This window comes from Fukomys damarensis, unplaced genomic scaffold (assembly GCF_012274545.1).
Source record: "Fukomys damarensis isolate Sample0158 unplaced genomic scaffold, DMR_v1.0_HiC HiC_scaffold_24, whole genome shotgun sequence".
Lineage (NCBI taxonomy): Eukaryota > Metazoa > Chordata > Mammalia > Rodentia > Bathyergidae > Fukomys > Fukomys damarensis.
This window is the reverse complement of record NW_022900936.1, coordinates 69,941,336-69,952,618: the sequence shown is the minus strand read 5'-3', so window position 1 is coordinate 69,952,618 and position 11,283 is coordinate 69,941,336. Positions and strand designations below refer to the sequence as shown.

General features: G+C 51.1%; 1 protein-coding gene across 1 annotated transcript in view; it reads left to right on the top strand.

Annotated features, from left to right (window-relative positions):
* The window catches only part of Acaa1 (acetyl-CoA acyltransferase 1), a 10,592-nt gene extending 304 nt beyond the window's left edge, over positions 1-10,288 (top strand). The window contains exons 2-12 of the mRNA XM_033768074.1: positions 13-159; positions 1,246-1,303; positions 3,302-3,381; positions 3,678-3,720; positions 5,665-5,763; positions 6,774-6,854; positions 8,027-8,217; positions 8,356-8,535; positions 8,813-8,868; positions 8,980-9,125; positions 9,437-10,288. Of these exons, the coding sequence (XP_033623965.1) occupies positions 13-159; positions 1,246-1,303; positions 3,302-3,381; positions 3,678-3,720; positions 5,665-5,763; positions 6,774-6,854; positions 8,027-8,217; positions 8,356-8,535; positions 8,813-8,868; positions 8,980-9,125; positions 9,437-9,512 (1,157 nt within the window). The 3' untranslated portion in view covers positions 9,513-10,288. The remainder of the gene's footprint in view (positions 1-12; positions 160-1,245; positions 1,304-3,301; positions 3,382-3,677; positions 3,721-5,664; positions 5,764-6,773; positions 6,855-8,026; positions 8,218-8,355; positions 8,536-8,812; positions 8,869-8,979; positions 9,126-9,436) is intronic.
* The last annotated feature ends 995 nt before the right edge of the window (positions 10,289-11,283 follow it).

The window sequence follows — 11,283 nt, the reverse complement described above, 5'->3', positions numbered from 1 at the left end:
GGGGTCCGCCCTGGGCCCGGGGCGGGGTGTGGGAACCGGGCTCACTGTGCTGCATCCCGCTGCAGGACACCACCCCCGACGAGCTCCTGGCAGCCGTCCTGACCGCGGTTCTGCAGGACGTGAAGCTGAGGCCCGAGCTGCTGGGAGACATCGTCGTGGGTGAGCCCGTTGCCCACCCACCCTCAACCCCCGTCCTCCCGAGCGCACACTTCCCAACCCTAGTTTTCACGGATAGGACGGACGATGCACTTCCTTGCTTGCGGCCTTCCTGGGAGCCAGTCACCGACACCTCAGACACTTAAATTGCCTCCTGCACGTGCATTCTGGGAATCAGGGGTGGCAGAAAACAAGAATCCTAAGCGCACACATTCTCACACCAAGCCCCCCCCCCCAGACAATCTTAAGAGACAGGAGGCAGGGTGCGTGCTATACCACCCTGATGTTCGGACTGAAGAGAGTATCAAAAACCGTCTAGTGCAGCAGCTGATATACAGATGGACAAACTAAGGCTCAGCGAATTTGCCCTGAAGCTGGGATGTGAACCTAGGGCCAGGACCTTCAGTCCAACCTTGTTTTTCACCCGACACCTCTTCCGTTGAAGTATAAGCTGTATGGACCACGGTTTCATTCACGGGTGCTAGCTTGGGGATCATGGTTCCTCCTCCAGCAGGCCTGGGAGAAGAATTCTTGGTGGAAGTATACATTTTCAGAATGTCATTTTCCTCCACAGGACCAGTTCTGTTAGACTTGAAGCTTTGCCTTATAAGGTTCCCCTTTCCTTAAAGCCTTCTAAACCCCAACTTTGAAGGTTAGGCCACCTGTCCTGTCTCTGCTGATTTGTTTTTGTTTTTGTTTTGAGACAGGGTCTCACTATGTAGTTGAGACTGACCTGGAACTCACTATGTAGCCCAGGCTGGTCTCGAACTCACAGCAGTCCTCCTGTCTCAGCCTCCCAAGTGCTGGGATTAAAGGCGTGCATCACCACGCCTGGCTCTATCTCTGCTGATTTAAAGAGCAGGGTGCAGGAGAAGCAAATTTGGGATCCTCTGCTACCGGGGCTGGTTTATGACAGGACAAGCTATGGGGTCACTCTGCTTCAGACCCTGAAATTCTAGAGCCTCAAATGAGCCTGTGGAGGGCTAAGTTCCTAAAGAAAGACTTAGAATGTGTCCTCTCTGGTAAGTCATTACTGTACTGCTCAGAACACCACCTGGCACTAAATAAAAGGTTTTTTTTAATCCATAGGAAATGTGCTTCAGCCTGGGGCTGGGGCCATGGTAGCGCGGATTGCCCAGTTTCTGAGGTAATTTTTTTTTTTTTTTTTTTTTACTTCTGGCTGTGGGTTGGCCTTTGTATCTCTTGAGTGGAGTTTGGCCCCAGAGAATGCAGCCTACCAGTAGTAGAGAATGAGGTTGGACCCCACACATTTTGGTAACTAGAGTCCTTATGACCTCACTCTTGTGGACCCAGCCTTTCCCCTACTTTGGGAGATGTTGTGCTGTCCTGCCCTGAACTAGATATATTGGACTTTGGGACTGGAACTAAGGTTTTCTGTGCCTTGATTTTGAGTCAAAGCCAACTTGTTGCTTACCTTTGGTAACTGTGGACTCTGTCCTCGTTGGCAGGTAAATAGCCACACAAACAGGCTAAACGATGACTTTGCTTTCTTTGCCTGTTGATCATCCAATAACTAATCCCATCCCATCAGCAGAGGTGTGAGCATAGGGCAGAACCTTGGAGGATGTGAGAGGACAGAGCCCAAAGGAGCCCTAGTCATCTTGCCCTTCAGCACTTGTTCTCCCGAGGTGGGGAAGCAGTGTTTAAATTATTTTAACATGTGATTTTTTACTTATAGCTGCATGGAGTAGAAATATTACTGTGGAAACATAAGCCAAAGACACAATAGAAAAAAACACAAACCGTGAAATGAGTGAGGTTCAGACTGCTTAGGGGTCAGTCTCCCTCTGACTGTACTTTCCCATCTCATATCCCAGCTGCTTACTCACCTGGATTTTTCCTCCTTCAACCAGCTTGTCTGCCCTACTATCTTCCCTGTACTGTTCATTCTGCCCCTTGGGATGCTGTCCCCCACTTCTGTCTCTGCCCCAGCTAAACCGTGCCCAAACACAGTTTTACCATTTGGGCATGGCTTCCCTGAACTCTTAGGCTTCAGATGAGAGACTTTTTTTCTGCTCCATTAGCTACCACTTCTCTCTGTTGTGGCTATAACATTGGCCCAGCTACTTCAGTCCCTATTAGTGGGTTCATTTTCCATGTGTTGGTTGGGCATCCTCTGGGACTCAGTATTATAAGCATCTGAGCATCCTTTAGGTGATGCTTCATGTACCATACGTGTTGGGTGAAAACTGGGAGGAGTTTGGCAGGTCTAGGAGGTCATCTATCCAGGACCCTCTGCAGAACCTGGCCCTACCCCTGCTCAGGGGTTCCCTAACCTTCCCAAACATCAGAATCACCAGGCTATATTCATTCTCAGAGGTTCTTAGTGGGTGTGTAGAAAGCCTGGAAATGTGCCCAGGGCTTTGTGCAATTGTTCAAGGCAAGTTACATATCCTGAGGGCAGCCCTGCCAGCTCCCACAGCTGGGCCCAATGTGAGTGCCAGGGGAGCCTCAGAGAAGGGGTGATAGAACAGTGGTGCCTATCAGAGCTCTTCCTGCAGCTGGGAACTGAAGGCCCAGCTGTGAGAGGATACTAAGGTTGAGGGATGGGGCTGTTTGTTTTTCTTCTTTGATCCTATCCCAGCAATAGGCTCACAGCTCTGTTCTTTGAGGGAAACAAAGATGTCAGGTTTTCATGGTTGAATCTTCAGAGGGAGGGACGAAATGATCTCTCTGGCCCAGATAGGTTTCCCTTGCCTTGGGTTAAGGAAAATCATAGGATGGGAGGGCATGTTCTTATGGGAGAGATCATCTTCAGAGACAGGGTCTGCCCAGAGTTGCCCACCCCAGATTGCGTGGATCTGCCAGGTTGGGCTGGGATGGGTGACATAGACCTATAATCCCAGCACCCCAAGAGGCTGATGAAAGAAGTTCTCAAGTTCAAGCTTGGCCTGGGCAACTTGGTAATTTAGTGAGGCCCTTTCTTAAAATAAGAAAGGAGCTGGGGTGTAGCTCAGTGCAAAGGCCTGGGATTCAATTTCTAATACTGGTGGAAAAAGTGGTTGTCTTCCTGGTCCATGCACTCTCTGATGAGGACAGTGGTGTGGCCCACAGGAAGAGGCCCATTTTCCATGAGAGCCTGGCAGGGCAGGGGGACTGACTGCCTTCTCCCCTTCTGTTGCAGTGGTATCCCGGAAACTGTCCCTTTATCCACTGTCAATAGACAGTGCTCCTCAGGACTGCAAGCAGTGGCCAACATAGCTGGTAAGTGTGCACATGTGTTGCCCATGGTCATGGCCCGACCTTGCTGCTCACCCCACAGGTCTGGGTCCATAATGTTGTTGCTCTGGACCAGTGATACGCATTTCTGCCACCACCGAGCACAGGAGTAGTGCAAGAGCAGCCCTTGCTACTGCCCCAGGTCTTTTTTTGGATCCCCTGGGTCTTTGTCTCTGATGCTGTGTTCAGTCGCACATAGAAAGCAGGTGGGGAAGGGACCTTGGTGCTCCCAGGACAGATGCCCTCTGGCCAACAATGGTTATGAGATGCTTTTGTTGCAGGTGGCATCAGAAGTGGGTCTTATGACATTGGCATGGCCTGTGGGTAAGAATTTCTTTTTGCTGGAGTTTATTAACCAACTTTGATGATCAAACTAACTCTTCTCCTCAGTTCTCCAAGGCAGTGATTTCAGGGTTCCCCATCAACCTCTCTGGGCAGCTGGTGGGAGTTGTTTCATGCACGTGCAGCCTAGAAGGACCCTGACACCAGCTGCTTGGGAATGGCTCACATAGGGGCACTGGTGGGGGAAGGACAGTAGGACTCTGCTTTCTTTCTTAGTAACCTCTCAGGCTAGAAATATGGGCAAACACACTGAAGAAATAGAGCACTTGTATGCTCTTGTGTCACTTTTATTGATTTTCAGTGCTGTTGAGAGTGGAGTGGTGGTTTTGGTTCCCTAAAACCAGGGACAGCTTCCTGCTTTATAATTGTTCATTTTACGAAATTGGCTGTCCCCTTGTCCCCAGGTGGAAATTTCTGAATGCCTGCTAGCTTTTGAGGGACATACTGTAGTCAGATCTCTGGTGGATTGGTCACCACCACCTCCACCCAGACTTTGGCTCCGTCTTTGCTGGCAGCATTTAGCAATGCCTCCAGGGAAGAGAGGGGACTGGGGCCCAGTCTGAGGGCATCTGGTGTGAGGCAGGTAAGCTCAGGAGGTAAGCAGCCTGGCTCTGATGCATTCTGCTGCCTTTCAGATCCTCTGTCAAGTTTCTTGACAGGAAGCACTGCTGGCCCCTGAACAGGTCTGGTACACAGGACACTGGGTTGTCCTGACCTATGCCTCAGTTGGAGAATAGCACAAACAAGATCTCAGGCAAGACAAGGTCTCGTGCCTATCCTGCCCTTTGATGTGTCTCACTGGGAGAAGAGCAGGTGTGGATAACTTGACAAGAGGGGCCGGAGCCTTCATAAAAGTTCCAAAGGGGGCTTCTGATTCCCACATAGGTTAAGGGCCAATGGCTGGGTTATTATGAGTGTAGGAGATCACAGTCTGATGGTCCCTGTGGGGTTCAGCATGCAGTGTCGCCCTGGAAGTCCAAGGTGGGAGTGAGTGCTGAGCATACTAAATTGGGGTCAAAATGGGTGACTGAATAAACTCCTCACCACCAAGGACATCAGTGCCCTTGTATGTAAAGATTATACCTACCTCAGTTCTGTTCAGGTTTATAAGAGGATTAAGTGAAGCCATAATCACATCTAGTACCATGGAGCATGGATTATGCAGCTGACAGTTTTTAGTGCTCTCATTCCTGAAATGAGTTGAAACCAGTGCTAAAGGTACTCAGTCAGGTTATCTTTCTTGAGTCCTTGTGCCCCGCTTTTCTCTTTTGTCTCTGCACTGGCCACCATCTCTTCGTCTTGGCCCCTTGCACCTCATGTCTATGCAGACTATTTTATGCAAAGCCTATGCTTACTTTAACATTTGCCTCAGCTGGGCCTGGTGACACACGCCTGTAATCCCAGCATGCTGCGAGACTGAGGCAAGAGGATCACAAGTTTGACCTTAGCCTGGACAACTTGGCAACTTAGTGAGACGCTGTCTGAAAATAAAAACAAAAAAAAAGGGCTAAGGATGTAGCTCAGTACAGAGGCCCTGGGTTCTACCCACAATACAAAAAAAAAAAAAATTATATTTGTCTCTTTTCACTGTGCACCTGAGGGTCCTGAGGGCAGGGCCTGGGCACATTGGATGTGTTTCCTGCACTGTGCCAGACACTGGCAGGCTTTCCCCAAGAACAGAGGGCTGGCTGAGTCAGCAGTTGTACAGGGTAATGTGACCCTGCCCTAGGATGTGTGGCTGGTGCAGTGCTCTGTCCCACGTGGAAGGAAGTAGACAGGTTTCTGCAGCTCTTCAGCCCCAACTCTGCCTTGCCAGCCCCTTGCCCTGCTGTGCCTCCCAGACCACCTGGTAGCATCTCAAGGGCTCCAAGTGTTCAGCCATCCCTGGTGGTTCCTCCTAGGGCTCCTCCTCCTTCTCCTCCTCAGGGTGGAGTCCATGTCCTTGGCCGAGAGAATGAACCCTGGAAATGTTACTTCGCGTCTGCTGGAAAATGAGAAGGCCAGAGACTGCCTGATACCTATGGGGTGAGTTCCCACACTCAGCTCTGTGTGCTGGGCCCCTCAGCGTTCTTCTTGTCCTGGAAGAGAGGCTGAGGAGCTCTCCTATCTCTGTGGCTGGCAGTGCCAGACCTTGGCCTGCCCTGCCCTGGATGTGGTTCCTGATTGTGCCCTTGGCTTTTATTCCTGATGCCCCCAAGTGGTCTCTGAGCCACTGAGTTTTCAAACACAGCCCACCCTGTCTCGCCCTCTGAAATACTCATTCATGTGGAGGATGATGGCAACTGTCTCCTAAAGCCTTGGAGGCCAAGAGTCCAAAGGGGAGGTTTTGATTCCTGATCATCTGGGTGAGAGATGTTGGGCACTGTCAGGTGTAGCATGGCATATGTGTTGCATTTGACCAGCACCTTGGTGTCTGAGCTCTGGACACCCCAGGACCCACAGGCAGGGTGTCCTGGCTCCAATGGGTACATGAAGGGACTAAGGTTCAGAGAGGAAGTCTCTTAGCTTCTCCACATACTATATCCCCAGGGGCAGCCTGGAAAACCAGAAGCCAGGCTGCAAGGCCCAGCTGTGGCTCTGTGTTCTTAGGTTAAAGACCCCTGTAAGGTGCGCAGAAGGCCAAGTTGTGACTATTTCAGAGGGAACACAGTCATCCTCATCTCCCCATATGAAAGCACTTGTCCTCCAGGTATAGGCGCAGTTGGTCAAGTGTGGCCGGTTAACAGCACCACTCCAAACCCTCCTTCCCATCTCTGTGCTGAGGCAGCTCACTGACGAAACAGATCCCCTTTGCAGTGTCTGCATGTGGGCTACCCTGCCCTTGGCGAGGGTGTCTCTGGGGTATTGAGGATGTGGCCAGCAGTGGTGACTCCTTATCTGTGCCCACACACATCTTGGGGTTGGGAGTGCTACTTCCTGAATCCTCACTACTGTCTGAGGCATGGATCAGCCCTCCTTCCTCGTGGCCCTGGGGGATCCTGGCCCTCAGTCTACCAGACCCATAAACAAACGCAGATTTGCCCTTTGTGTCCTAGGATAACCTCTGAGAACGTGGCTGAGCGGTTTGGCATTTCCAGGGAGAAGCAAGATACTTTTGCACTGGCCTCCCAGCAGAAGTGAGTGCTGCTTGGCGTGGGACCTGGAGAGGGCTGGAGCGTGAGGTCTTGAGGCCATCCTGTGTGATCTGAGGTGGAGCTGTCCTGAGGATACAGCTGTCAGGGAGGGCTTTGCAGGCCCGTGCCTTCCAGTTGGAGGTGCAGAGGGGCCAGCGCCATTGTGGGGTTTGGTAGCTTTTCTAGGTCCTTAGCTGACTTTCCACACTGTCTTCTTCCTGGCTGGGCATCACTTCCCCATCTGTTCAAAATAGGACATAATGGGGGCCTGGACTCCTTTCTAATTGACGGTGGCTTGGTGACTGGTCATGGTAGCCACTGGCTTCTCTGGGGGCCTGGAGTGGGGACTCAGGATGTTAGGGCCCTGCCATCTCAGGCTCTGGAGCAGTCCTGGGTGCAGGGAAGCATTGTGAGGCTGGGCTGAGACTTTAACATCAGAGAAACTGGGGGGCTCAGGCCTTTGGGCAGCAGCAGGCAAGGTGAGGCAGCCCCAGCCTTGGAGAGAATGGACAGTAAAGGAAGCGAGGCGTCCGGGCCAGGTAGGTCTCCCCATGGCAGGGATTCTTAACTTAGCCTCTTGAGACCAGGTAAGCATTTGAGCATTTGTTGGAAGTTTTGGGTTCCTTCCCACTGTAATGCCTATGGGTACTGGTGTTTTATGCAAGATTGCAAGGGTCACACTAACATGCCTTGTGCTCCATCACTCTTTAAATATGAAAATACATCAAAGAGGTTAGTGTACATTATTCTAAATTTGGGGAAACTGGGCAATGGGTGAAATTCAGGTGTTGGGGGGTCCCACAAGCAAGCTAGGACAGATTTATGTTGCTCCATCCTCAGTGTATCAGAAACAACTGAGCGAGCTTAGTCCTTTTTGGATGAAGGGCACCACTTCCAAATTTCCTCCTCCCCTGCAAGGATAGGATCAGCCTTGATGTGGACATCTGGGGCTGATCTCAAAGAAGGCCCAGAAGGCCTTGGGTATGCCTCTGCTTCACAAGTGCAGGCCAGGCTTCTGAGGAACCCCCAGAAGTCCCTCAGAGTTCCCTCAGAGCCAGGCATGTCCCTGAATTTAGCAACCTGATATTGCATGTCTGCTGGAATTGGTAAAAAGCAAGGACAGGGAGGAAGAGAACCCCAGGGGAGCTTGAGCCTTCTGTCGATGGTGCTGGCAGGGCAGCGAGAGCCCAAAGCAGGGGCTGTTTCTGTGCTGAGATTGTGCCTGTGACCACCACCATACAAGATGACAAGGGCACAAAGAAGACCGTCACCGTGTCACAGGATGAGGGCATCCGGCCCGACACTACCATGGAGGGCCTGGCCAAGCTGAAGCCTGCTTTTAAGGATGATGGCTCCACCACAGCTGGTAAGCCTAGGCTGGGGTCAAGGTGGCTCTTCTCTGAGAGCCTCAAGCAGACCAGGCACCATTGCAAGGTGGCCATGGAAGGGCTGGTTCTTCTTAGCCTCACCCTGATGCCTCCCCACCCCAACTGTTTGCCCCTAGGAAATGCTAGCCAGGTGAGTGATGGGGCAGCTGCCATCCTGCTGGCCCGGAGGTCCAAGGCAGAAGAGTTGGGCCTCCCTATCCTTGGGATCCTGAGGTCCTATGCAGTAGTTGGGGTCCCACCTGACATCATGGGCATTGGACCTGCCTATGCCATCCCTGTAGCTTTGCAAAAAGCAGGTAAGGCAGCACTGTTACACCTTAATCCTGTGTCCCCCTCTTGCACTGCTGGGGATAGCTGGGCACAGTGTGGGTGGCCCTGTGGGTGCTACAGAGTGAAGGTGGAGCAGACTCTCACCTCATTCCCAAGCCTCTCTGACCCAACAAGTGGGAACTGTTCACCCTTCCAGAAGACAGGCACAATAGGCACTGTGGGCCTTTGCATAGGTTGAGCCCAGGGAGAACCCAGGGCTTGCCCAGAGGCTGCTGTGAACTCAGATCTGTACCTTGCCTGCAGGGCTGACAGTGAATGATGTGGACATCTTCGAGATCAATGAGGCCTTTGCAAGCCAGGTAAGCCTTGTCTTGTACTATTGCCTGGGACTGGGCAGTGCAAGGGGAGGGAGCAGTCAACCCTGGCAGAAGGTGGACGCAGGGTTCAGCTGCTTCTCTGGCTCCTTCCAGGCTGTCTACTGTGTGGAGAAGCTGGGAATCCCCCCTGAGAAGGTGAACCCTCTTGGGGGGGCGGTGGCTCTGGGCCACCCGCTGGGCTGTACTGGGGCTCGACAGGTCATCACACTGCTCAACGAACTGAAGCGCCGTAAGAAGAGGTGAGGTTATGCCTTGTAGGGTGTCCAGACTTAGGAGGGTTGAGGAGGTGAACATGCAAACACAGTTCTGAACTGGCTCTAAGGGTACAATCTCTGCCTTCCCTGAGGGTCAAGCCTGAAAGCAGTCCCAGCCCCCAGAGGGTGTCGGCTACCCTGTGAGTTTGTCTAGGTGGACAGTGGGGACAGTTTCCCGCCACTCTGGTCTGCTGGTTTTGCATCCTCTATATCCAGCAGGGCCTTGGTCCATGCAGTTTGGCCTGGTTGGGTTGTTGGACATTGCGCCTCCAGCCAGTGCAGTTTTGTTTCCCCAGGGCTTATGGAGTCGTGTCCATGTGCATTGGGACCGGAATGGGAGCTGCTGCTGTCTTCGAATACCCTGGGAACTGAAGCCCTGGTTTGAGGCACTACCCAGACAGCCCTGTTCTGGTGGCCAGAGAAGAATACTACAGAAGCTATTCTATTTGGGACAGTCAGCAGTGGCAAGGGGACGGGGACAAATCAAGTCACTTCAACTAATTTGAACAATGTAAACACTGTGACACAGTACAGGGGTGGGTGGGGTGTTTAGCGGCCCCTGTCACACCCCAGTAGCTGCATGGGTCTTGCAGGCCACAGACCATCATGTAACTTCTGGGGGACAGAAGATGTATGTGATCTCATCTTGGTGTCTGTGGTTTTTTCCGAGAGCCAGCTTTTGCCTTGCTGACCTTCTCTGTTCCCCACCTCAGTCATGACTCTGAACTGTCATGGTCTCCGAGGTGACATGGTTTATCCTTTGTGTTAGCTCTAGGGACATATGATATAGGCATGAGTTGCATCATTGCCCTAGAAGGGGGCTTCTCCTACCCAGTAGCTGCTCAGAGCCCCCCCAGCCTATATTCTGCCCAGCAGACTACTCCCCTGCCCCAGCCGAGTTTTTTCCCTCACCTGGATCTGGGCTGAGGGGTAGGCACAGCCTCAGTGCTGTGCAATACCACATATCCCTTGTCCTGTGCCCTTGGCCTAGCAGTTGCAAGATGCAGGCCTTCTTGCTACACGTGCCTTCCACCACCAGTGGGGGAAAAAAAACCTAAACCAGATTTGCTCTATGAGTATAAACAGCAGACATACTTACACTTTGGTGAGGACAAGTGCTTTTCCCTTCAGAGCTCCTTAGAATTGGTTTGCTTAAACATCAAACTTTTCACCAAACACAAAGTCAGCTCTTGGAAATCTTGGCAGCCTCATGGGTTATTTATTCCTCTGGAGGCAAGCCCACCCCTACACTTCAGCACAGACATACAAGTCTATTATGTCTGCTGTGCCAGGAGCTGTATTCAAAATACTGATTTTCTCTGTAAGAGCTTCCCATTGATCTCACAATTTTACCCCCTCTGAGATGGAAGACAAGAAATACAGTTTCGAAATCTCCCCATATATAAAGTTCCAGATAAATAAATTAGTGAATTTGAATTATAATCATTTTGTCTATTTCATTCCTTAATATCTGGTTATTTTTGTTTTGTTTTGTTTTGGTTTTTTGTTTTTTTGAGACAGGGTCTCACTATGTAGTTCAGACTGACCTGGAACTCACTATGTAGCCCAGGCTGGTCGAACTCACAGTGATCCTCCTCCCTCAGCCTCCTGAGTGCTGGGATTACAGGTGTGCAGCACCACGCCCCTGCTCAATATCTGGTTATTTTTAAATTCAGTAATTTTATCTTTATCTTAGAAGTGAAGGGATAGGAATCTAAACTACCAATAGACTACTCCCAAGTTTTCACTTTTAGATCTACTTGTTAGGTTAAAAGAACAAAACCAGGACCATAACAAGCCTTTATTAAGGGGAGAATCTGGCGGGCTGTCTGAACAAAAGAGAGAAAAGCATTGTGGCTGAACAGGGAGCTGCTTTTATAGGAGCAGGGTGGGGATAGCCTGAGCTGGGATGGAGTTGAGTGAGGTAGCATTAAGAGATTGGAGGGGCCTATGACATAATTAGGAGGGACTTGTGACATCACTAACTCCTAGGATGTAGCAAGTATCAGGTTACTCTTGAGGGAGAAGAGGCATGGTGGGAAGAAGCCTGTCATTTGTTGGGAGAAGCCATGTTTTAACATGGAGGTTGCTATTCCATGTGACAGCCATCTTAAGGTGAGGGAAATCTAACATTCCAGGCTTT